Source organism: Sorex fumeus, unplaced genomic scaffold, assembly GCF_029834395.1.
Source record: "Sorex fumeus unplaced genomic scaffold, SorFum_2.1 ptg000131l, whole genome shotgun sequence".
NCBI lineage: Eukaryota > Metazoa > Chordata > Mammalia > Eulipotyphla > Soricidae > Sorex > Sorex fumeus.
Window position 1 is genome coordinate 37,802,159 of NW_026606188.1, and position 25,342 is coordinate 37,827,500.

General features: G+C 40.2%; 1 protein-coding gene across 1 annotated transcript in view; it reads left to right on the forward strand.

The window, feature by feature from the left end:
• Positions 1–10,033: 10,033 nt before the first annotated feature.
• NTNG1 (netrin G1) overlaps positions 10,034–25,342 on the forward strand; it is a 382,298-nt gene continuing 366,989 nt past the window's right edge. The window contains exon 1 of the mRNA XM_056139009.1: positions 10,034–10,488. Coding sequence (XP_055994984.1) covers positions 10,243–10,488 — 246 coding nt within the window. The 5' untranslated portion in view covers positions 10,034–10,242. The remainder of the gene's footprint in view (positions 10,489–25,342) is intronic.

Below are 25,342 nucleotides of genomic sequence, written 5' to 3' on the forward strand. Positions count from 1 at the left end.
ATATCCCAGAAGGAAATATCTGTGTTTCTGAAGAGATTTCAGACATTTTAATCCTAAATCAAATAATCCCAAGAATGGGAACTCAGAGCAGGTGGACAGTGAGGTTCTAAGCTATTTATTTGCATTTCAGTGTTTTGGCCAGAGGGGCAATGGGGAATGAAAGGGCCCCCTTGGGTGCTGTTTCTGGAGTACCCCCAACCCCCGCCCCAGAGACAAAACTCTAGAGTCCTGTAACAGGATGTTGGTGATGAATGGCACCTCCCTAGGACCAGTGCATTGAAACCCTGGGGGAACTGAGCAGAGAGCCATGATGGGAAGAACATCTTCTTGGAGTTCCCACCCTGGAGAGGACTCCTCTTTTGCAATGTCAGTGTTTAATTCCCCCAGGTAGAGAATAGGAAGGCACAGAAAAACCAGGTGCCTGGCTTCCTTCCCCCAGGAAGGAAGTCACAGAGGGAGGGTTTCTAAGGCGCCTGCCATCTCTGCCTCCTTTCTTGCCGCTCAGCGCCAAGCAGAATCTGATTATAGCCTCAGTGCAGCAATTTTGTCCTCTAAGCCCCCTGCTGCCACCACTTTCCAGCTGCCCCCCCTTCTCAGTGAAAACAGAGAAAAAAAAAAAAACCAAAAAAGCGGCAACAACATACAAAACTAAAACCTGACCTGCTATTAGCTCTGTGCTTTCCATATGGAACACGCGGTTAGAGACCAGGTGTCCACAATTGCCGGTTTCCTACCCTTTGCTTTATTTGCTAGATCAGACCTGACATGGGCGACTCTCTTCCCAGTCCTTGAAAGTTAGCTTGCTCCCATGATCTGAGACTAAAATGCAGAATACCCTCCCTCTGTCAGGTTAGTCCCCAAACTCTAGTGTGGGGACTAACGCACACATACATTGAAAGTCAAATCAAGCTAGCCTTGACGCTGTTGTTTTATGCTATCTCATCTGCCCCCATCCCCACCCCATTGCTTACTTCTTGACCATGTATGTAAAAGCCCATTTGCCTGGTTTTGAGATGATACAGACTTCTGAGAGCTTAAGGGTCTCTGTTTTGCAACAGTGTTCTCAGTAAATGTTTCTTCTTAAGTCGGAATGTGCAGTGGTGGTTGCCTGGCATATAGGTGTGCAGCTAAGCGTGATCTTAGGTAAGTCCCAGTCTCTCACTTGAGACGAAGGAACGTGGAGATGGGCGCACACTTCTTTTTCTTTGGGGGAAAGGCAAGGGAGGAAGCTTCGAAATGCCCAGTTTGAACTTGAACTTCAACTTTCCCAAGGAGAATGAAATTTCTAAAGGAGGTGGTTTGAGACTTGCTCCGCAGGGGCCCCTGGCTGATGGCAGGTTGAGAGACACACAGTTATGATGGATGCTAGCCAGGGGAGAGTGAGTGAGTGAATGAGTGTGTGTGTGTGTGTGTGTGTGTGTGTGTGTGTGTAAGGCTTGCTTTGGGAGTGGGGGGCAAGAGGAGGCGGGTGAGGGAGGAGGATGGGGAGGAGGAGGAGGGCTGGGACAGCGAGGGGGCACAAGTGGAAGGTGCGTGAAGATTTGCTAGAAGCCTCGCATCGGTGAGAAATCAGGAGGTGGGGCAGGGGGCAGGGGTGGCCGCCCAGGCCCAGCACCCCGAGGTCGTGGCGCGGCAGACACTGCGGCCACGGCGGCTGGACCACCACCAGCTGCAGCAGCAGCAGCAGCAGGCGACAGCGGCGGCAGCAACAGCGAGCGGGATGGAGTTAGGACCGCTCGGAGCGCCCAGGTCTCGAGGTAGTATAAGGTTTGCCATCCTTCCACTTGCTGCCAGTTGCAGAAGAGCAGCTTTTAAGTAAAACGTCCGTGCCACCCCTCCGAGGGCTGCGGCGTCCGTTCCCCGGGCTGGCTGCTCCCCGTCTCCCTCCTGCAGCCCCCGCGCTCACTCTCGGGCCTCGGACGCGCCCCTAAGTTTTGCGGGGCGCTCGCGGGCCGGGCCGGGGGGCGGGGAGCCCCGGAGCCGCGGTGCCCGAGCCGAGCCTCGTGGGCCATGCATGTTGCAGCCGGCGGACTCGGGCTGCGGCACGTCCCGCTGCCTTCGGAGCTATGTGCAGTGACATCTCTGACTTGAGTGGAGGAATGCGCGAGGGAAGCCCGGGCCACGCCGGGACGAGCGGATCTTCTTGGCGCCGAGGCTAACGGTCGCGGTCCCGGTTTCCAGCCCTTCGGACTGAGCTCCGCGTCCTCCTCCGGACACACAGTGCCAGCGGCGCCCAGCCGGGTGCAACAGCCCGGCCGCGGTTTCTGATTCCCCGGGCATCGAGAGGGAATCGGTTCCTTGCAGCTTAGGGAAATTAAAAAAAAAAAAATTAAAAAACAGAGAAGAAAAAAAAGAAAAGAAACGAAAAAAAAAAAGAAAAAGGGAGCGAGGAAAAATAGGAACGGAGGCGGCGGGGGGGACCTTCAGGAAAAGTTTAAGGCGAGAAGTGGCGGCGGCGGCGGCGGCTGGACAAGGCGCGGCGCGGGGCCGGCGAGCGGGGGACTGGGCAGGCGGCGGCCGTTCCGTTATTAATCTCCCAGGATTTTTGGAGGGAGCGGCACCTTTCCCATCCTCTCCTCCACTCCGCCCACCCTTCCTCCCTCCGCCTCAGCTACCTGTCAAAGTCACCGGTCTTTTGCATTTCCGAGGAGGACGTCCACGGGAAGGAATTCCCCGCGGGCGCGGGCTCCGAGAGGGGGCGACGCGCATCAGGCTCCCCCCAACTCCCCGGGGCCGGAGGCGAAGGTAATTCGGCGGCGGGGAGGGGCGGGCGCGGGGTCCGCGGGGCTCTCTCCCGCGGCGGGCGGGTGGGCGCTCCCGGGACCCCCCGGGGCTGCGGCGGCGGCCCCACAGCACCCCACCCCCGAACCCCGGCGCTCCCCCACCCGCCCAGCCACGTCGCCCGCGCCCCCGAGGACGCTCGGCGGGTGCAGCCGCCGCCTGCGGTCCGGGTGGGCACGGCCGCCGCCCCGCGCCCGGGCCAGCGGGCCGCCCGGTAAGTGCCACACACCCGCGGCGCCCCCTCCTCGGGCGACCGCGCGCCTCGCCCGCGCCCCTCTCCCCTCCCCCCGAGGGGGGCGTCTCCTCCCTCCCTCCTTCCCTCCCTCTCCCCCAGCCCCCGCCCCGCCGCCCCCCCCCCCCGGTGCCCGCCGCTCCGGGTGGGCGAGGAACTTTGCAAAGCGCCCGCAGGAGGCGGCGCGCGGAGCCTTGTGCGCGCTCCCCGCCGCACACGCTCACACCCGCGCGCACCCACGGGTCTCCCCGGGGTGCGCCCCCAGCGGGGTGCGGCTCTGGGTGCTGTCTCCCGGCCCGACTCTGCGCCTGCCTCCGGCGACGGACGGAGGGTGCCCGGTGCGCTCGCTCGTGGGCGCACCTGGCCACACACACAATGCAACTGGACGGTCCTTCTGGAAATTGTTCTTTGGTGAATTGTCAGGGTCTGGCGGGGGCGAGGGGTGATGGGGAACTTGCCCCCTTGCACGCCCGGTGGAGCTGGTGGGCCACTCTAAGAGCGTTTGAAGTTTCCCTTTTTTTAAAAAAATCTCCTTTTTCGGTGCAAAATTAAGGAATCACCAGCCGGGGCTGTGCAGCCAGGGAGAGAAGGAAGGCAAGACTGAAAGACTTGATGTAGGGAGGCTGTTGGGAATCATTAGACCCTTTGCTAAGCATTCTATGAATTGGTTGATAGATCGCGCCAGGGACACTGAATTGCTCTCCTGTATGGATCTGTGGATATCCACATATAATGCAAACAATTCTGAATATTATTGGGCCCAAAAATAACCAATTAAGTGATTCATACAGGGAAAACTTAGATAAAAAAAGAAACTGCGCCCTCTGCTGTTTGTTTTAGTAACCACATTGGGGATTTTTCCCACTCAACACCCCCACTAAGTCACCCTCTTGCCGCTGAAAGCCACTTAGGAAGATGTCATTTTACCCGGCAAGGGAGGAAAATTCCTAGCGGGGACTTTAAAGCGACTTTATTTGAGAAAGTCACAGGTTGCGTTCCCAGCCTTTCCTCCGGTAGAGATTTCCAGAGAATAGAGCCTGTTGTTTCCCACCTCCTCCCCTATTCGCTTTACCAGCATTTGGCAATGGAACCATTCCTGTTATCTTAACTGTTTGTCATGTCTTTGGAATGGAAAATTCTGAGTAAGACTCAGAATTCCACTAAACATATGGTGTATCTGGCAGTAGATAAACTCTAGAAATAAGGCCCTATTTTATGACTAGAAAACACTGAAAGTTTTCATATCTTAAAGAAATCAGAAGACTAATCATGAAGTTTGTCCAACAAAATCATTTATTCAGGTACGTTTAAGGGTTAAGCTTGTAAGAAAAAGTTCTCCACCGATTCTTTTTGTTTCAAGGAGGAGGACCCAATGCTTTTAAAATCTGTGGAGCCCTTGAGAAGCATCTCTAAAATATGTAAAATTATAGGAGATTTCGGTCTCATGATTTCCAAACTCTCTCATTTTTACTTATTTAGCCCCCCACTCCTCATCCCCTTTTTTTTGGAGAAATGGGTCTTTGCATGTGGTTCAGCACGGAAGGGGAGAAAATGCATCAAGTGTCTCACATATAATGCTTTCCATCTTACATGCTGAAAGAATATATGCCCACATATATATGTGCATCCTAGATACTGAATATGACATCTGTTCACATCTACAGACTAAATGTGAGGGCGTCCATAACCCATGTATTTGGCTACTAGTTTGGTGATGCTTCCTATTGTGTAATTTGAAATGAATAATCTTAAAATTTTGTACAACAGTAAATATCGCTGTATTTTTATCTTCCATCTTAAGATTTTTGTTTTGGCAGCTTTCACGTGGCCTTTGTATTAAAATGATTCAGACTAGCTGTTTTCTGAGGACACTAATATATCTTGAAATTTCCTTTTGTGTGTAATTAGTGCTTCCATTATAATTCTTTTAAAAATCGCCTCAAGTAATGTGAAAAATTAAAATACACTTAAATAAGATGTGTTCTAAGTGTTGTAAAGATTTGGAGAGAGGGTTTGAGTTAAGAAAGCGCCAAGTTGCTTGGAAAGAAAGAAAATTTCATGCAACTCTGAAAATCAGTGATACCTTAAGTATTTGTGTGAGTAATATCATAGGTATTATAGGCCACCAATGTACCAAAATATAATTCTATTTATAGAATCCAGAGTTTTGTTCTAAAACTTTAGGTGGGTGTAGATTTTCTAAGACGTATGTTCAAAACCGTGGCTATGAACTTTCTGCATGAGAATGAAGATTTGTTGTTCTATGGTAATGAAACATGGATTTCTTCTAGGTTTAACTGATTCTGATATAATTTTATGTACCAATTTATCCTGAAATATGCTGCAAAATATAACTCTCTAATTTCTCTAATCATTCTTCTCTTAGTGAAAAGAAATCTTTCAAACATTAAGGTGTGCAATTTGGTTTTATTAAGCATCTTGTGATAGGCAGTTACTCATAATACCCAATCAAGGATGAGTAAAACATGCCAATGATGTTGCAGTACATTTTGAATTTCTTATATTCTGAGAGACAGCTAACAAAAGGATAGAAGTAAATGGTTCTCATTCAGATGACTAGAAAAAGCTTTTTTTACCGACAAATAAATGCACGCAAAGAGCATTCAATATATGTTAAATATCTCATCTAGTCAATGTCATTACGACAGTGCTGGAAGATACTAATTTTGATAGATTATGAAATTTGTATATATCTATGTTTTTTTCACCTGGTGGATGAAATATGATTATATTTCAGTGTTCTCTTTGTTTCATCTCATTCAGAAACATGCATATTTATAAAAATTCTTAATGTCTATGAGGAATGAGTCAATAGCTGTCTATTTCAGGTGCCTCTGGAGAGCTGAGTATTTATGGACTAAATAGCCTACCCCCACCCCCACCTCCAAGAGAGATTATGTGATAAAAATGAATACCAAAAAATGAGCTAGAGTTCCTGGATTTGCTGTCAATATTTCCCTCTCAAACTGATGAAACTGCTGGTTGATTTTAGACTATCCTTGTCTGTAATTGTAATCATTACTTTCATATAATATTTTGGGAGATTTCCTTTCTGCTGAATTCAGAGTCCTCCGAAATTCCTCCTGCAAAATGAATTCAAGCTGTAAGGGATTCAAACTGCAGAATCTGGGAAAAAGGAGCCATGCATGCAAAACTGTTTTATATCCCATTTTAGTTTAGATTAATAATGTCTATCAGTTGGAAAAACATAAAACAATTTTATACTTTTACATTGGCTCTGTCAATTTATACAGCGATTAATATCTATGGAGCACTCACCTTAATATATGTACATACATATGTACATATATATAATATACATACATATATACACATATAATCAAAGGGACATAAATTCTCTATATTTTTGGTAACAGGTAGAGCTGATAGTTTTATTTATAGTGACATCTAGGGCTCAAAAGTGAAGACCTAGATCTTGAACTTCTTAAAGGCCTTGTAAAGCTGCTTATATTAGGTAATAACGAACACTTGAGAAAAATTCAAAGACCACATTACCTGGCAATTTGTTTGGTTATGGGCCAGAAGAGATTGGTTCAGTACATTAAATCCCCAAATATGTCATGGACTGCTCTTCTTGTAATCAGGTTGCCTAACTGTTTGCTGGGATGATCTAGCTTTTAAGAAGCTATTGATAATTTTAACGTGATTGAAAGCATAGCCAGATGCTATGGGAATCAGTGCTTTCAGGGAACAGAGGTTAAAGTGTACTTTATATTCATTGATTTTCATCGTTTAATTTTCTTGGAAAACAAGACACAACCAGAAAAATTAGTGATTTTGACTAGTTACAACTAGTTACAACTAGAAAAATTAGTGACTTTGACAGTGGTTTCTCTGAAGCCCTTGTGTGTCAGAGAAGTTCCTAGATTTTTTCCTTAGTAATTTTAAATTAAGAGGGTTTTCCCTGAAGCTTGTGTGACACTGAAAAGTAAGGAGGCCCTGTATGGAGAATTTGTACTAAGTGACACTACAAATATAAAAACTAGACTGCACAAATATTCGAGTTAAAGGCCAGTTTTGTGACCCTCAGCTTCTGATCTGTAATAAGCCATGGTCAATATCTTTTCTGTGTGTCAATGGGAGCTCATTAAATGTAAATTCTGCAGACTAACTGAGCCATGCCATATTAGTGCTTGCCAAAGCTTGACATTTTTAATACATTAATAATATGTCTGTAATGTAATGGAAAACTATTAATCACAACTGGTTATGTGCCAGAAATTTAAGCTATAATTGGCTGCTTCTTGTCAAGAATGTCTGTCGCACAGTAGTGCAACTGCCTAACATTCAAATATCTTGCACTCCTCTGCATTTTTCCTTGTCAGCCTCTAAATTCAATCAATAGTGTAGTCCACAACTCTGTGTAATGGCCATCATTATAATTTTGATATTCTTTAATGAGAATTTGTTATATTGGATTTCAGGAAATAGTAGCAATTTCCTATGTATGACTATATATGTATCTGCATACATATATATGTATATATGTTTCTTAGAATAATTTAACTATTTAGTATATATGCAAATATATGTCAGTATTCTCATGCTTTATGTTGCAATTGCAGTAAGGAAAAATATGGGTGAACACTTAATTTCACTAGGGATAAGTAGATTAAGAGTTCACCATTTTCTTGTTAAAATGTGTAAATTAATCTCAGGGACCATTAAAATATTTTCTTAGGGTCACGTTTTATAAATAAATAATATTTAAAAATGAACTCATACTGCTCACTCAGTTCAAACTCATGCAGTATGCCCCATGTCTTCAGAGTAAATCTTTTCTTGATAAAGAAGGTGTTATGTATTTGAAGTTAGGAATTGAAAAAGTAAGAATAAATTAATAATTTCTGTTCTAGTAGATATTGCACTTTATCAGTTCTAATGCTCACCTCTCTGCCATTTTTATTAAAGTATTCTTGTGGTAATAAATTAGTAAACACAGTTGAAAAATGCATCCACAAAATGTAAATTTGTGTTATTTTAACACCTTTTCAGATTAAATTGACAAATTGTTGTATGTTTCTGCAAGTATCAATTTAAAATTATTAATGAATCTGAAAAAATACTACAGAAGTTTGTAGTAGTCAAAAAATGTTTCTCTTTGATTTTTTTCTTCTTAGTTTTAAGATTTCAAAATGTACTCAACACAGAAGGCTCTTTATATTACAAAGAAGACACAGATTCAAATCTGTAGTTTATACATGTTTAGACAAACTGCTAATTATTGCTTCATAGGAGCTCAAATATTCAACACTTTTCCTAATAGAAAATATCACAAATTGCAGCTGTATGATAACATTTTATGAATCGAATATAATGAAAATTGCACTTGCATCCATAAAGCAATTATTATAAATTACTTTGCTATGGAAACACAATTCAACCATCTGTTGGCATTTCATAGTCTCTGTGGCTTAGTTCATTTTAAGATGGTGTATTATTTAAATATAGTGAATTCCTCTTATGAGATTGTTTAAGATAGTGAACTTCCATATTTAATTCTTTCACATGAATTGAAGTTTCAAAAGGAATTTTCTGAAACTCCTTTTGCTCCCTTTTTCCAGTTGTGTGAAAAGTAGTTAATTATTGGGACTATTACAATATAAATCAATGAATTGAGCAAATGCTCAATTTAAAAAACCTGGATTTCAAATATGGTTTGTTTAGGTTTAGACAGTGATCTCTAAAGAGAAAAGCTACCAGAGAACCTCATCAATGGCTACATCCATAGCAATGTACGCTACATTATCAGTTAACCCAAAATACTTTTAAACAGTAATTTTTATTTTCTCTCAGAATTAGTGCCATATTATTCTGCTTCATGGCCTGTTAACTTGCCCTTAGCTATTTTTATATGTGCATTTTAAATTGTGCATTTTACTACAGAGCTTTTAGTTTTAAAGCAGTGTATAATATTTGCCTTTGGGACAAATTCTCTTCTTCTGTTAGAGAAAGTAACTGCAAATGTAGATGTAATGGCTATAAAAAGATATAAGAAAATAGAAAATTATTTGGAAAGGAATATTTGCCCCTTTGGTTCTGTTTTTGAATATTTTTTTTTCAGAGAGCCGAGTTGTCTTTATCACTACATGCAACTAAACAAAACTGCAAAATTGTCCCAATATAATGAGCAAACCCAAAGGAATAGACTTGTGCCAACAATGCTGTTTTTTTTTATTCCAGCTGACAAGAGCTAAGAACTATACAAGGAATTTAGAGATTTGGGTGGTCTCTTTGCCAAGATACAAAAGGCACACAAGTAGTTGTCACTTCTTTCTTTGTCATTGTAATAAAAGCACTCATTTCCCCCATTGTTCTTCTGAAAGATTTTCCGGCATTGCAATATATGAGAAATGTTTAAATCTGACTTCCTGCTCTCAGTTTTATCAAGATGGAAATATAATTTTTGAAGCGAAACCTGTAACTCACCTAGAACACACACATCTGTCTTTGTTAGGGAAGAGTTAAAAACACTTCACAGCAAAATTCTCTCCGCTGTGAATGATTTCTGTGGTTTGCTCATTCTAGCAAAACAGCCAAGTAAAGGTTATCCATATTACACCAATTTGCTTTTTATTGCATCAAACCTCCCAAATGTCAACATATCATACATTTTGTAATGCATTGATTCGGGGACAATAACTCTTACTCTTATTCTTTCTAAAAGGGTGTTGGTGCCAGAAGAAAAGAATGATTGATGGGAAACAGACACCAGGCTATAGACACTCATCCTTTTGCTTCAGAGACTGATATCTCAATGCTTCTCAGCATCCCTCCTGAGCCGTGAAAGTCGAGGATCACCCAGGGTTATCGGATCTACCACGGGAGAGTCATCATTTTGCAATCGGCTACTGGACACCTTTTACAAACGCATACTAGACTTGAGCCTAATAGATATGTTCTAGGACAACAACAACAAAAATCTGCAAGTTGTTAATGCAAAACACACAAGAATGTTAGGCTTCCACCAAAGTCCAGATACAAAGTGTGTGAGTTCCTGAACACACACACACAGTATCATAACACTTCATTTACTGTTGTGGAGTCTTTATTGAGACTTCATCCTTTAAAAAAAAGATAGACAGACCTACCTACATACATAGTAATATATGTATATATGAAATAGACATAGACACAGACAAGCAAATCCTGCTTTAGTTTCCGTCAGGACTGCCAAGAGTTTAGAGATGTATTTGTCAAGATTCCTGTCAATCCATGCCCTTTGGGTTACAGTGTCCTCGGTGATGCAGCCCTACCCACTTGTGTGGGGACATTATGATGTGTGTAAGACTCAGATCTATACAGAAGAAGGGAAAGTTTGGGATTACATGGCCTGTCAGCCGGAATCCACGGACATGACAAAATACCTGAAAGTGAAACTGGATCCTCCAGACATTACTTGTGGAGACCCTCCGGAGACCTTCTGTGCAATGGTGAGGCAATCCTTTTAAACACGCTAAGTGGAAAGGGGTTATGTCATATATGCACATACTTTTGTGTGCTCCAGTCCTTTGTGCTGTCCCCAGGGTTGCGTGTAAAACTGGGCTCGTGCAATGAGCTGGATCTGCAGGTGGTAGATTCATGCTAACGTGTTAGCTTCATCCTCACCGGAGCCTCGCGTGACCTGGACTCCCAATTTTCACAGTGTGATTGATGTTCTAAAATTGACCTTCTACTTTCCTGAAAGCCAAAGGTTTCTCTGAGACAGGTGCATTGTATATAAATTACACAACAACAAGTCGAACAGAAGGTTACATTTCCAATCAGAGACTGGGACTGTGATTAGGATGTATGCGTTAGGGTAGGGAGACAATCTGGTGTAAGCCTTAGTTAAAAGAAATACAAAGGATTTTTTTCACATATATATATATATATATATATATATATATATAGTGTGTGTGTGTGTGTGTGTGTGTGTGTGTGTGTAGTGCCAAGTTCTGTAGCTCAAAGTTAGACGGTTAGATTTCACAATTTTTACCTGGTGATTTGAAAATCTGTGGTTAAGGGACTAATGAGAAGGAAAGATTGACTGAAGCCTGATGGTAAACTTTTTTGCCAGAGAAATCTTATTTCTGCCAGGTGTGCAGAGGAGGATAAGGGAAGTTTCTAGAGAGTGCTGAGGAGCTATCATTTCCCCCTGGTATTACTGTGCAGGCCTGCTGTGCTGTGTCTAGCCTGTGGGCCCAGGGGCTGCTCGTGTTATGCCTAGTGGTGCATGAGGGTCTGCAGGGCTACATTGTACAGTGCCAGGGGCCCATGTGGGTCCAGGGAAGGGATTTGTGTGTGTTAGGCACGTGTCCAGTTCTCTGAGCTCTCTTCAGGCCTCAGAAGCCTCTGATTTGTTGCTCTGGGTAATCCCTTGTTTTCAAGGGTCGCTGTTTTCTCCTCCTGGAATTTTAGAGGTGAATGTTGAAATGGTGAACTCATATTTTCTGTAAAGTAATAAATCATATTTGCGGTAAAGAGGGCACACAGATTCAAAATCTATCCTTTTGATTAGCAAAGTAACTGAATTCATTGTTTTCATGGTGTACATATGTTTTTGTAGGGTGGAATGCTGAATAGGTAATGGTAAAATTGGAGTGTCATTTTTGGGTTATACTGAAGACATTGCAGAACTTATACTATTAAGACAGAAGTGAAGAGTTTAGTGATTAAAATGTTAGGAGTCAACATGCTGAAGAATTCAGGTAACATAAACATAAGATTTTTTTAAGATATAGATGGCCTATACTTGATACAGAAACTGTGGTTCCATTTCTCTCCACTCTTCCATAAAAGACATAATCATATGTCAGACTTTAATAGTATTCTTACCTGACTTTATTATCTTGAACTTGGCCTGGCATTTTCATGATGGTGAAACTATTAATCAAAGGAGCATCTGCTGATAGTCCCAGGTGAGTTAAATTAGCATAGGATCCTCTTAGACCTAGTGCTATAGAAAAGGTTTTGTAACAGGAAACAATTTTGAGCAATAAAGAGTGTTTTCACCTAAAATCTAAGGGCTTGCCATTTTTCAGAAGTGCCTTTGGGGACTGGTTTGAATTATAGTTTAAACCTGATTTTGTGGAAAGTGAGAAAAAGAGCTTGGCTATTAGGTGTCACTATGACTAAAGTGCCCCGAAAGACTAAATATTTCAGAGAAAGGATCGTCTCTCTGGGAAACAAGTATGTGATTTGCAAAGAAGGTGTGTTTTAGAAATCACAGATTTCTAGAAGAAAAGCTTATTCAGACCTATCAGTGAAACTATAATAACTCTGTAAGAGCAAGGGCATTTGTTGCCTTTATACAAGATCTTTAATAGTCTCTTATCAAAGATCAAGTTTAAGATTTCATGGCAAATCTGAGAAGTGCTGTTCAGAGGACAGGCTGAGTGATAACTTCTCCTCTTCTCCATCAGGGATGAGTTCTGGACCAACTCTTCATTTTATCATTGTAACTAACATTTTTCATTGCTGCTCATGCTGTAGGGGCCTAGTGGTGCTCATGCTGGGGGTGTATAATGGTGCATAGGGATCCACAGCACGCTGGGTGTTGAACCCAGGATGTTGTGCATGCAAGACATGTGCTCTACCACATGAGTCATGTCCCTGACCACTGACTCTTCATATAATTCATAATATTCCAGCTCTGTCTGTTGGTTTGCATGCTTGTAGCAATTATATTGCTACAATTAATTATATTATCTTCTGGAATTAAAAAAAAGTAATTTATGGCATTCACATGAAATAGCAATGCACTCTGTTTCAGACACTCATTTCCACTTGCCTAGGCCCTGTGTGAGGTGTGCACTGTGTGAACGAGGGGTAAAGGGCCCCTGATCTTAGCCTGTGGCAAGCAAATGCTTGCTCAGCATCATCCTGTCCATCACGATGAAAGGTGGCTTGGTGTCATCAGGATCACGAGTGGGAAAAATCGCATTATAGAACTTCTCATGACTGCCTTTCACTAAGGTCTAAGGTCCTGAAACAAGCAATTCCTACCAGACTACTGGCTAAGTGATGTGAGGCAGCAAAGGAAAAGAAAGGAAATTAAAGGGATATTCCTCAGCTCCCTCAGGTACAGTGCCATGTATATGTTATAAGTTTAAGAGGTGTCTTTTTTTAAGGCTGCATCTTGCTATGAGGCACACAGTCAGAAACCTTGGTGGGTTTCAGCTTGTCGTGGAACAGAATTGTTTTTCAGGGCTGTATGTTAGCCATGTGAAATGCTACCTGGCAGTGCTTCATTTGGACTACTTAATATGCATATGATTGGCGTAACAGAATTAATAATCTCCTTTAAATGCATGCTTGGGCACAATTTGTATGCATGGCAGATACCAAGTTAATGATAGTGGCTAACTAATATAGTAACACTTCCTCTGAGCACTTTTGGATTTTCCATCAAACACTTTAGTATAACGGTTCCTGACACTTGGCTGTAAAGCTGTCTCAGGAGGCTGTCATATCAAACCTGTTTAGGTGCTCCTTAGCCCAAGGTCTAATGGGAATCCATAAAGCCATTTATGTTATGACTTTCACATTCTCCCTTCCTTGACACACGCTTCCATACCTGCTTCCTCAGAGTCATTATGGCCCATTACATCAGGGTAGCTGCCACAGAAGCACAATCACTACTTAGCCCTTATATGTAAATGTTTGCTGCAAAATGCTTTCAGTAATCACCTGCTCAGCTAGTGACACCCCTATTAGCTGTGACTGTAGCAATTCTGAGCACCGAGGGGACATTTGGCCAGAGAAATAGCCCGTAATTCTCAGGGCCAATTTATTTTGTGTAAAGTTGAAGTTCTCTGGCAGTGCACTAAGCTGGTGTTACTGCTTCATGCATTTACTCCATTATTATATGCCAGTGACCATCCTTGAATGCTGGATTTCCTCTAGACTGAAAATTTTAAGGGGAAAATGGGGCTGCATAATTCTATTTACCAATATGTCTCTTTTTCTTCGCCCAGATCGCCTGTTCTTTAATACCTAATAATTTAAAGATGCTGTGTATAATAGTACCAGCATTTATAAACTTCTATGAGAGAATTCCACTACATCTATTTATTCTAGTAGAGTAGGTGCATATTAAAAGCATGCGTTTTCTTTGTATTTTAAGCTGTTGGAGGTCAAAGCATTTTTTTTTCTTTTTGGTAACACCTAATGATGTGCATAGGTTACTCCTGCACATCAATAATTACTCACTAATTACTCTTGACAGTGCTCGGGGGACCATATGGGATGCTGGGGATTGAACCCAGGTGGCATGGAAGGCAAAATCCCTAGCCACTCTACTATTGCTCTGGCCCCCCAAAGAGCCAAATCATTAAGCTTTTGTTAAAGGGGAAGAATTGAGAATAGGAGAGGATTAACCTCCTGTTTTTATTTATTTGTTTTTTTTTATGTTTTATTTTGTTTTTTTTTAAGATTGGGCTGACATGTTGTATAGATCATGTCCTCCATCAGCTACATAAGAGGTTCTGGTAGCATGGTTTTGTCAGAAAACACAGATCGTTTTAGTGACTCCAATTTGTCTTAATTTGCATCAAAACCAAATAGGTTGATCTAAAACCAGTGTGTAAATCTGAGTGACAAAGCAGAGCTCTGACTTGTCCTTTGTGTTTAGACAAACTTAGCTGTCATATTTCCATGCAACACTCCAGTAGCTTAAAAATGGCAAAATTATCTGCAATTATCTCCAGCCTGCAGCTAATTTTCTGGATAACTTAAACACAAGCTTTGAAAAGCAGCCTACAGACGGGAGTAGTTGTGTGTGTTTGTACAATTTATGGTGCAGAAGTGCTGATGACTGGAAATGTGAACCCTTGCGTGCTGCTATGGATTTCAGAGCCAATCAAAACTAAATTAGGGAGCAAAGATTATTAAAAAGTCTTCTGTGCATGTAATTCTGGCATAATAATATGAGGTGGACATTAAATGTTTCCCTTGGAGACTTTCGGCATCATTAATGCAGCATGCCTTTAATTACAAGTAGATGCACATTACTAAAAAAAAAATGGAGAAAGCAAAGTCCTCTGAAGTGTAGTTAACAATACCCTCATTACATTTGCTCAAATAATTAAAAGAATGGGTATAATTTTTCTAAATAAAGTGTCAGAACTTTAAATGAATATGGATTTTCTTAGCAATGTACTAATGTGTGCCTACCTCTTGGTAGGTATTAGTTCAAGTACCATAACAGGCCTATTAATGATCAGTCCATGTTCTATTTCTAAATAGACTCCTACTAAGGAAAAAATTTTAATTGTTATAAGAATTATAGATAAAGTGTATTTCATAATATAAAATGGGATTCATTTAAATAGTATAAAATCTTCAAGTTTGATATCTATTAAGGAGCCTATAGCATGAGTGCTGATTCAGTCTCAAGGCTATCTATAACTAAAAAAAAACTTCTCAGGTCACCATCTGGCAGCTATCAGGTGGCCTTTGAGGAATTACTTTGATAAACTCAGTGATGTTTTCAATGATAAGGTATTAATACCGATTTTCCTAAAACTGAAAAGGACATTGACTTATATGATAATCTTAAAAATAAACTGTTCCCATGAAACATAATTCAGTAAATGAAGTTTTAATAACAGTGACACCTTTCATTTGAACTGAGTTATTCCTTAATTATGCCTGACTAGAATTTCTTAAGACCTACAGTTCCCTCATTATTAGCACTTCATTGTTATTAGTTCATTACTTAGACTCTTAGAAAAATTTAATTTCTGTTTGCAATCAGTTAGGTTCTTTGAAGATGAATCTTTCCGATATGTCACTATCTCAAATATTTTCTTTTGAGGGTCCAATAATAGTTCCTTTTTATTGCATCAGATCCAAAGTGTTCTACCTTATTTTAAAATCTGGGTGCATATAGCCTTATTTCCCATTATTTTCTATCAAAATCCTATAGCATCTCCAGGGGATTTATAACCAGCAATCTGATTGGAAGGGGAATATTGGTTTTGGTTGAGGCTCTCAAGGTATAGCTTACATGGTTGATAGCGGAGGCCTAGGGAGGGAGCTAAAAAAGATTATGGCAGGGCTAGCAAATTCTAAAACTATCTTATGCAGTTCTTTCCTCCCAGATGGTGTTCTCTGTGTGCCCTTGTCTCTCTTGAGTTAATGCTTCACAAATATTCCTCCAGACTACTTTATATAGAGTGAAGTAAATAGCGCAGGTAGCACCTGCAAAACCTAGTAGCACAGTTGAGAACCAAAGACGAATAACATATGGACCCTGGCTCCAAAAGAAGTAAGGCAGAGTCCTAGGCAAAATTAATATAAATTGTAGGTTCCCAGAGGGCACAGGAGAGTAGAGAAGTAAGGCCAGCACTCACACCTTAAATGTAAAACATTCCTTTGATATATATCATACATCCACTTGGAAATATTGCCTGATAATCAAGTCCTACAGTTAAACAGCATCTGTAAGGGAGAGGGGAAAAGGCAGGATGGAGCCAAGGTACTCACAGAATTTGGTTATATGGATATATAATATTTTAATTATCTTCCCATCTCGATAACTTGATGTTGTTACTGCTGTTTTTGTTTTTTTTGGTTACAAATACTGAGATGCATACATGATATTCTGCAAAGCAAATCTTTATTCTATGTACTGACCCTCTGATATGTTTGAGGAATGTTGAACTCACCTTGATGGATAGACATGGAGAGTATTATGCTAAGTGAAATGCGTCAGAAAGAGAGGAACAGACATAGAAGGACTGCACTCATTTGTGGAGTATAAAACAACATAACATGAGACTGACACCTAAGGATAGTAGATACATGGGCCAGGAAGATTGGTCCATAGCTGGAAGCCTGCCCCATGAGTGAAGGGGAGAAGGCAGCTGGAATAGAGAAGGGATCACTAAGAAAATGATGGCTGGAGGAACCGGTCGGGATGCGAGATGTGTGCTGAAAGTAGATAATGAACCAAGCATGATGGCCTCTTGGTATCTGTATTGCAAACCATTTAATGCCCAAAAGTAGAGAGAGAGTATGGGGAATATTGTCTGCCATGGATACAGGGGGAGGGTGGGAAAGGGTATAACGGGGATATTGGTGGTGGGGAATGTGCACTGGTGGAGGGATGGGTGTTTGATCCTTGTGTGATTGTAACCCAAACATGAAAGCTTGTAACTATCTCACAGTGATTCAATAAAATTTTAAAAAAATAAATAAATGTAGGGCTGTAATTACCTTTGAATGGAGTAGATGCTGTTTCCGTCCTCATGGGGAAGAAGACATTGGATTAAAGTTAGGGCATGGTCTTATAGCGGGGCACTAATCTCTGGGCCTGGTCCTCTTTTTCTGGACCTGAGTGCACTTCCTGAGGGAAAAGCAGGAGCTTCTTCCTCACAGGGTGAAGTAAAGTCAGGAGACTCGGGAACTACAGGCTTAAAGACGAGCAAATTACCCTTTACACTATACACATGACTTCAGATCTGCTGTAAAGTGATCCTCTATGGGAAATACACTCTATATCAAAGCTCAGTCAACACTGATTAGCATTCACTGCCAAAACAAAACTTCCTTCCCCTTTCTAAAAGCTGTGCGTGGCCGCCGATATTTCTATTCCTTTCTATTCTTTTAATTACTTTGACAAGTAATAGTGAAAATTACTTGATTGTGATCCAAATGTTATAAGCAGCATTTGTTTTCCATAGTGGGGAACTTGCATAAATGATAAAGTAGTAGACACATCATGTTACCTAACTTCCTTTTTAAAATTTAATGTGTTTCTGAGATATACTATATTATATTCAATGTATGGACATTTCTTTAATCAATATTCTATTTATGGACATTCAGGATGGTTGGTTTTTGCATTTGGAGATTATTATGTGGTGTCATATGTCTCCCAAAAAGATTGTTATACAACTCATATTTTGTGAAAATATGCTAGTCATTACATCTTCTTCATTACCAGACACTGTAATTCTAAATTTTCTTCGAATATAGCACCTTAGTAGATAAATAAAAACATATAGTTTACCAAAAAGTAAAATGATAACATGGTTATTCTCATTGATTTTTCTGCTACATGAAAAAAAATTAATTTGGCACTCACATCTAACTATATTTGAATATGAAAATGCAATTTCATTTAAAAAACCATATCCCCTTATTTATTGAAGAGATAGAATTTTAAATATATTTTTGGCTACTTGAATTTTCTTATAAATTATATATAGTTTTATGTCGGGGTACTTTTGGTCATTTATAAACTTTTGATTAAAGTCTATAAACTTTTGATTAAAGTCAATAATTATATATTATATACATGTACTTTGACAAATATATATTTTTTCTTTTAAGGGGATGCTACTTTTTATTAGTTAATAAAGTTAAAATTGTAAATGTCATTTAATCCAGAAGAACAAGTTCTATTTCAGAGACTTTTCCATAGCTTTCATTTGGAAGAAGTTGTGCTAGATTTTGTTGGCGGGTATAATATCATATCAGACTAGAAATGATTCATTTGGTTTCTTCCCATCTTTTGTTCCTACAGATAACTTTGGGGAGATGTCCTTTACCCTAAGTAGATTTCCTTTTCACTTAGAATTAGTCATTTTGGAAGCAGTTGCATACAGAAACATATTCCTTGTATAAAGTGGTTGGTGTGAAATCTGCTTTGATTTTAATTCACCAGACCGATGGACAGACTAGGTTTTCATGTGCCATTTTTAGTTTCAGATTCTCTTTTCTTAGGAAAGGGGAAAATGATGAAAGTTGTTTCACACCCATAATGTTGGAAAAGAACTCACTGAGATTGGCAGGTTGTAAGTTTCTTCTAGTCTTGCTGGGAATAGATAGGTTCCATGAAAATTAAAGAAAGATGTGAACAGAGAAAGAAACCAGAATTGGTTTTCACTCTGACCTACTTTGAAACTAACTTCTAAAATATTAAATGAAGCATTGAGCTGGATATTGCTTCCGTACAATGAAATAGTCCTTTTGTTCCAGAGGTTTGATGCCCAAGAGTGGTCCAGAGGCTGATATTTTCATTGGGCATGCATGAACTGTGGTTTTATACTATTACATGTAACTTTTTGCTTTTTTGCTTTTGCTCACTTCCTTGACATTGTTAAAAATGAAGGAATCAAATACTCTTGAGTTGATTCTCTGTCTGCACAAGAGGATGTGCACAGGGCAGAGTAAACTGGTGGACACAACCAATTCATTTCAGGCTGATTTGGATACCTGGACCACGCCATGGTACCACACACACACACACACACACGCACACACACACACACACGCACACACACACATATTTATATGTATATGTATATATATAAAATGTTGTTTATTTATTTTTACAGTAGCAGTAGTATTGTTGCTTTTTTGTTCTGTTTTGTTTGTCTTTTTGGGTCATGCCCGGCGATGCACAGGGGGTTACTCCTGGCTCATGCACTCAGGAATTATTTCTGGTGTTGCATGGGGGACCATATGGGATGAAAATGAAAATCAAACCTGGGTCGGCCACGTGCAAGGCAAACACCCTACCCGCTGTGCTATTGCTCCATCCCCAGTAGCAGTATTATTGCTTTATATTTGCAGTGCTAGTCACCATGTTCACCACCAGAGTCCCAGAATCAATCCACCATTATCCCATGTCACTTTTGATATCAAGGTTTAGAAAGATAAGTCTCATATGGGTGTTTGGGAGCAGTCTCATCCATGTGTCTGTATGACTGAGAGTAGTGTTATTTAGTCATGTCTGGGGTCAATGCCATTGTAGTGCTTAGTTCAATTTGAGCATTTAGAAGTACCGTGGTTGCTCTTAAGAGTGGTTTGGCTTGTTACAGTTTCATCTACCTGTAATCAACTACAGTCCAAAAATTTGGCATGAAATCTTATTTTGAGAGAGAGGAGAGGAGATAAGGGAGATGAAAGAGAGTCCCTATCCACATACATTTTCATAGTGTGCTATTATAATTCTTCTTTTTTATTAGTTATTACTGGGTGGAGTGATAGCACAGTGGGTAGGGCATTTACCTTGCATGCGGCCTACCTGGGTTCGATTTCTCTGTCCCTCTTGGAGAGCCCAGCAAGCTACCGAGAGTATCCTGCCTGCATGGTAGAGCCTGGCAAGCTACCGTGGCTTATTCAATATGCCCAAATCAGTAACAACATGTCTCACAATGAAGACGTTACTGGTGCCCACTCAAGCAAAATTGATGAACAATGGGAGGACAGTGCTACAGTGCTACATTAGTTATTACTATTAATATCTTGCTCTATCTAATTTATAAATCAAAAATAAAGTTTGATCATTGGTGTGCACATATAGGAAAAAGAGCGTGTAACATATTCTTTACTGTCTATGGTTTCAAGCATTCACAAAGGCTCTTAGATCTTGATCCTTATAGTAAGGGCAGGAGGGAGTTTTACTTGATGCGTGCTTATCGAAATGAGCTTGTGGGATGTTTTTGTAAATAACATTTTGGCTAATATTTAATAAGAACTTACCTGGTGCCAGACACTGTAATAAACGATTGACTTTTGCTTTTTGTGTGTAATTTTTATTTCTATCATTATCATTATTTAAAACATGCAGTAACTGGGACATGAGTTTAAGTAGCATCCTACTAAGTGGTGGGAACATGATACAATAAGCATTGTGACACACATGCACCACATTAAAACCAAATTGTAAATTCTGCCCTTATTTGTTGTAAGTGGACTAAAGCAATTGTGAAACCATTTTTTTAAAGAAAAAAACACATTTGTGATTTGGACTGTGTGCTATAATATTATGATTTTGTTATTTAAAAATCCTTTTATTTGAAGTAACCTCAGAAAATTGCATTCTGTAAACAGAGTGTACAGAAATACACATAATGTGATGATTGTCTCCGTTCGGGGATAAGAGAACCAATCCACATTGTTTGTTTCCATTTCTGCTTTCTTTTCCATTAAGGTATTCATATAAATGGAAATAAGCTGCTAAAGATCATGTAGTGTAGAGTATATATTGTGTTTATTGTCTAAAACCAAAATAATGTCAGCAACTGTTGGCTAGTTAACAAAATCATGTTCTTGTGGGTGAGGTGTTGAGAAAAGTAAGGTGGTACTTCTGAATTTATTTATTTATTTTGGTTGTTATTATAATATCAGTAACAACTGTTACATAGTCAGCTGCCTCTTAGCTGTCTTCTCTTGGATGTCTAGTAGGCATTTAAGCAACATGTTTATTATAGAATTCTTGATTTCTGCTCCCCAAATCAATTCTGCCTCTCGTCTTCCCCCGTCTATAAACAGACGCTTATATTTATCTAGTTGCTCAGGATAAAAATATCCATGGATCCTCTTTAGCTCCTTTATATCTCTCACAACACACATCAACAAATTTTGTTGGCTAAACTTGCAAAACGTGACCCAAATTTGTCTATTTTTTTTTATCATCTCCACTGCTAATGACTAGGTCCCAAGAAGCTTTCTCTCTCAGCTTGGATACTGTATTATTTGTTTACATGTCTCTCTGCTTCCTACCCTGCTTCTAACACCAAATCCACATGCTGTATAATATTATAACACAATATGTGATAAAAGCATTATGCTATATCATTAGATAATATAACAATAAAATAGATATACATGCAACAGTCTTTAGAATATCAGTATATCAAATTAGTTGAATTTCCTCCGATATATTTGTATTTCATTGAGAATTAAATACAAAACCTGTAGAAAACATCCTGTATATTCTAAGCCATGCCTGCCTCTCTGGCATCTACTATGATCACAACCACCTTGCTTAGTTCTTTTTATTTGCAGCTTTTTTTTCAGATCTGCTATACATGATATTGAATTTTTTTATTTTAAATTTTGTTCAGGCATAGTCATTTATGCAAATGTTTGCAATAGAGTTTCAAGTATCTAAAGTTCCAACATCAGTCCCACCACCAGTGTCAACCTCCCTCCATGTTTGTTCCCAGGTTCCCTCCCATATACAAGCCTACCTGTTTTACAGGTACCTTTTTAAGTTTGGTCATTGTAGCTTTCGTCTTCTGCTTAGACTGTGATTGTCTCTGTGGCTCAGATATCTACATCTACCTTACCCCTACACCACCGATGTACCTGGGACTCCAGAACCATGCCCTTGTTACCTTCTCACTTAATACTTTCTGATGCTCCTCATAAAACTGGATTCATTTTTGCTCCTTATGTTTGAGGTGCTTATCTTGCATTCCTTTTTTTTCATATATTGATTTAAAAATTCTTCTCAAAGGGACCTATAGGATCACCACTCCTAAAAATAACATCTCTTCTACGTTACTACGTCTTGAACCAGCTTTTCTTCATCTAGCTTATCAACAGTGATCAAAATATGTACCACCCAGGACAGCACCAATATAGAATTTTTTTACCTTCCTAGATATCATTGCACTGAATTATTTATTCTTACCTGATATTAATCATCATAAATATTCCTCACTTGTTTGTATCACTTTTCTCCTCCACAATACAAACTCCAAAGTTTATGAACTTTTCATCTCATGTCTGTCCATAGTAGAGCTCAATACTTTTTTTTGAATGACTGAATGAACCATTACAAATAAATATATGTAAATTTAAATATAATATTCATCTCAAAGGTTTATCATCTAATGTAGGTATGATTTTTTTAATGTAGACGCTGCATGGAGGGCATTATAAAGTATTTTATTTTCAACTATATAACAGTTAAAAAGTGCACAATAATGTAATAAATATAATTATGACCCCCATTAGAATGAATTATTTCTGTTACAATTTTTAATCAACAGATGTTGTTGAGTGATTTGAAATCATCTTTATCTCCATTCATTAATCCTCTTCTTGAATCTACAAGGGTACCATTGTTGCAAATATCTAGTTTGTATTTCTTTTTTTCTGGGATAGTGGGCACACTCATGTCTGGCTTTTTGGGCTTACTCCTGGCTCTGCGCTCAGGACTTACTCCCAAAAGTGCTGAGGGGATCATAGAGGATGCTGGGGATCAAATCCTAGTCAGCCACCTGCAAGGCAAGCACCTTGCCCGCTATACTAACAATCTGGCCCTCTAGTCTGTGTTTTTATATTATTTGTAACAATGTTAGATTTTCATAAACAGTATAAAATTTTGATTTATTTTTTTCTTCTTTAAGGATGTTTCTGTTCATTTCTCCTCCTCATTTTTGGATAGGGTTGTATTTTTTTTTTCTTGTAAAGTTCTACCAGTCCCTTGCATGTCTTTGATATTAACCTTTTATCAGAAGGGTATTGGGTGAACAAACATTCTGTAGACTGTCTTTGTATCTTGGTCACTGTTTCTTTTGAGGTGCAGAAGCTTCTTAGTTTAATGTAGTCCCATTTATTTATCTTTCCTTCCACTTGTATGATCAGTGGCATTTCATCTTTGAAGACGCCTTTAGCTTCAGTATTGTGCAGGGTTTTGCTGTATTTTTCTTCCATCTACCTTATGGATGGGCTGGAGCGATAGCACAGCGGGTAGGGCGTTTGCCTTGCATGCAGCCAATATGGCCCACCCAAGTTCGATTCTTCCGCCCCTCTCGGAGAGCCCTGCAAGCTACCGAGAGTATCTCGCCCGCACAGCAAAGACTTGCAAGCTCCCCGTGACATATTCGATATGCCAGACACAGTAACAACAAAGTCTCCAGTGGAGACGTTACTGAGCCCTCTCGAGCAAATCAATGAACAATGGGAGGACCGTGACCGTGGCCTTATGGATTCAGGTCTGATATTGAAGTTTTTAATCCATTTTGATCTAACTTTTGTACATGGTGTTAGATAGAGGTCTGAGGGGTTTTTGTCTTTTGGCATGTAGCTGCCCACTTTTCTCAGCACCACTTGTTAGAGAGGCTTTCTTTACTTTACTTCACATTTCTTACTCCCTTATCAAAGATTAAATGATCATATAGATTTGAGGGTATGTGTCAGTATATTCAGCTCTATTCCATTGGTCTGTGAGTCCGTCTTTTTTCCAATATCATTTTGTTTTAATTACTACCACTTTGTAGTACAGTTTGAATTTGGGGAAGGTGATGCCTCCCATCATCTTTTTTCCAAGAATGTTCTTTATCACTAATCATCAAGGAGATGAAAATCAAAATGACAATGGTATATCATCTCATACCACAGAGACTGGCACACATCCTAAAGAACAACAGAAACCATTGTTGATGGGAATGCCAACTAGTTCAGCTTTTTTGAAAACAATATGGACATTCCTCAAAAAATGAGAAATTTTGACCCATTTGACCTAGTGATACAACCACGGGAATATACCCTGGGGACCCAAAAACACACAGCAGAAACATCATCTGCACTCCTATGATCATTTCAGCTCTATTCACCATAGCTAGAGTCTGGAAACAATCTGAGTGACCAAGAACATATGAGTGGATAAAGTAACTATGGTGCATCTACACAATGGAATACTGTACAGCTGTTAGGAAAAATGAAGTCATGAAATTTGCCTGTAAGTGGATAACATGGAGAGAATAATGCTGAGTGAAATGAGTCAGAAAGAGAGGAGCAGATATAGAATGACTGCATTCATTTGTGGTATATAAAATATATAGTAGAACACTAATATCCAAGGTCAGAGAAAACATGGGCTAGGAGTACTGATCAGTGATTAGAATCAAACACAAGTTTATGTGGAGCAGAAGGTCAGTAAGATAGAGAAGGGACCACTATGACAATAATAGTTCAAAATGATAGTGTTGGACAAGAACTGAGTATTTAAAGTAGGTAACAAAATATACACAACACTTCAGTCTCTGTATTGGAAACTATAATGCCCAACAGGTAGTGGGAGAGAGAGAAAGAGGGAGAGGGAGAGTGGGAGAGGGAGAGGGAGAGAGAGAGAGAGAGAGAGAGAGAGAGAGAGAGAGAGACAGAGAGACAGAGAGAAGAAAAGTGCCTGCTATATAGAGGCTGGGCTGGAGCGATAGCACAGCGGATAGGGCATTTGCCTTGCACGCGGCCAACATGGCCGACCCGAGTTTGATTCCTCTGCCCCTCTCGGAGAGCCCGGCAAGCTACCGAGAGTATTGGATATGCCAGACACAGTAACAACAAAGTCTCCAATGGAGACGTTACTGGGCCCGCTCGAGCAAATCGACGATCAACGGGAGGGCCTTTACCTTTACCTTTTATATAGAGGCTGGCTGGGGGCTGGGGGGTGGGGGTTGATAGGAGGGAACCTGGGGATGCTGGTGCTGGGAAATGTACACTAGTAGAGGCATGACTGTTAGAACGCTGTATGACTGAAACCTAATCATGAACAGC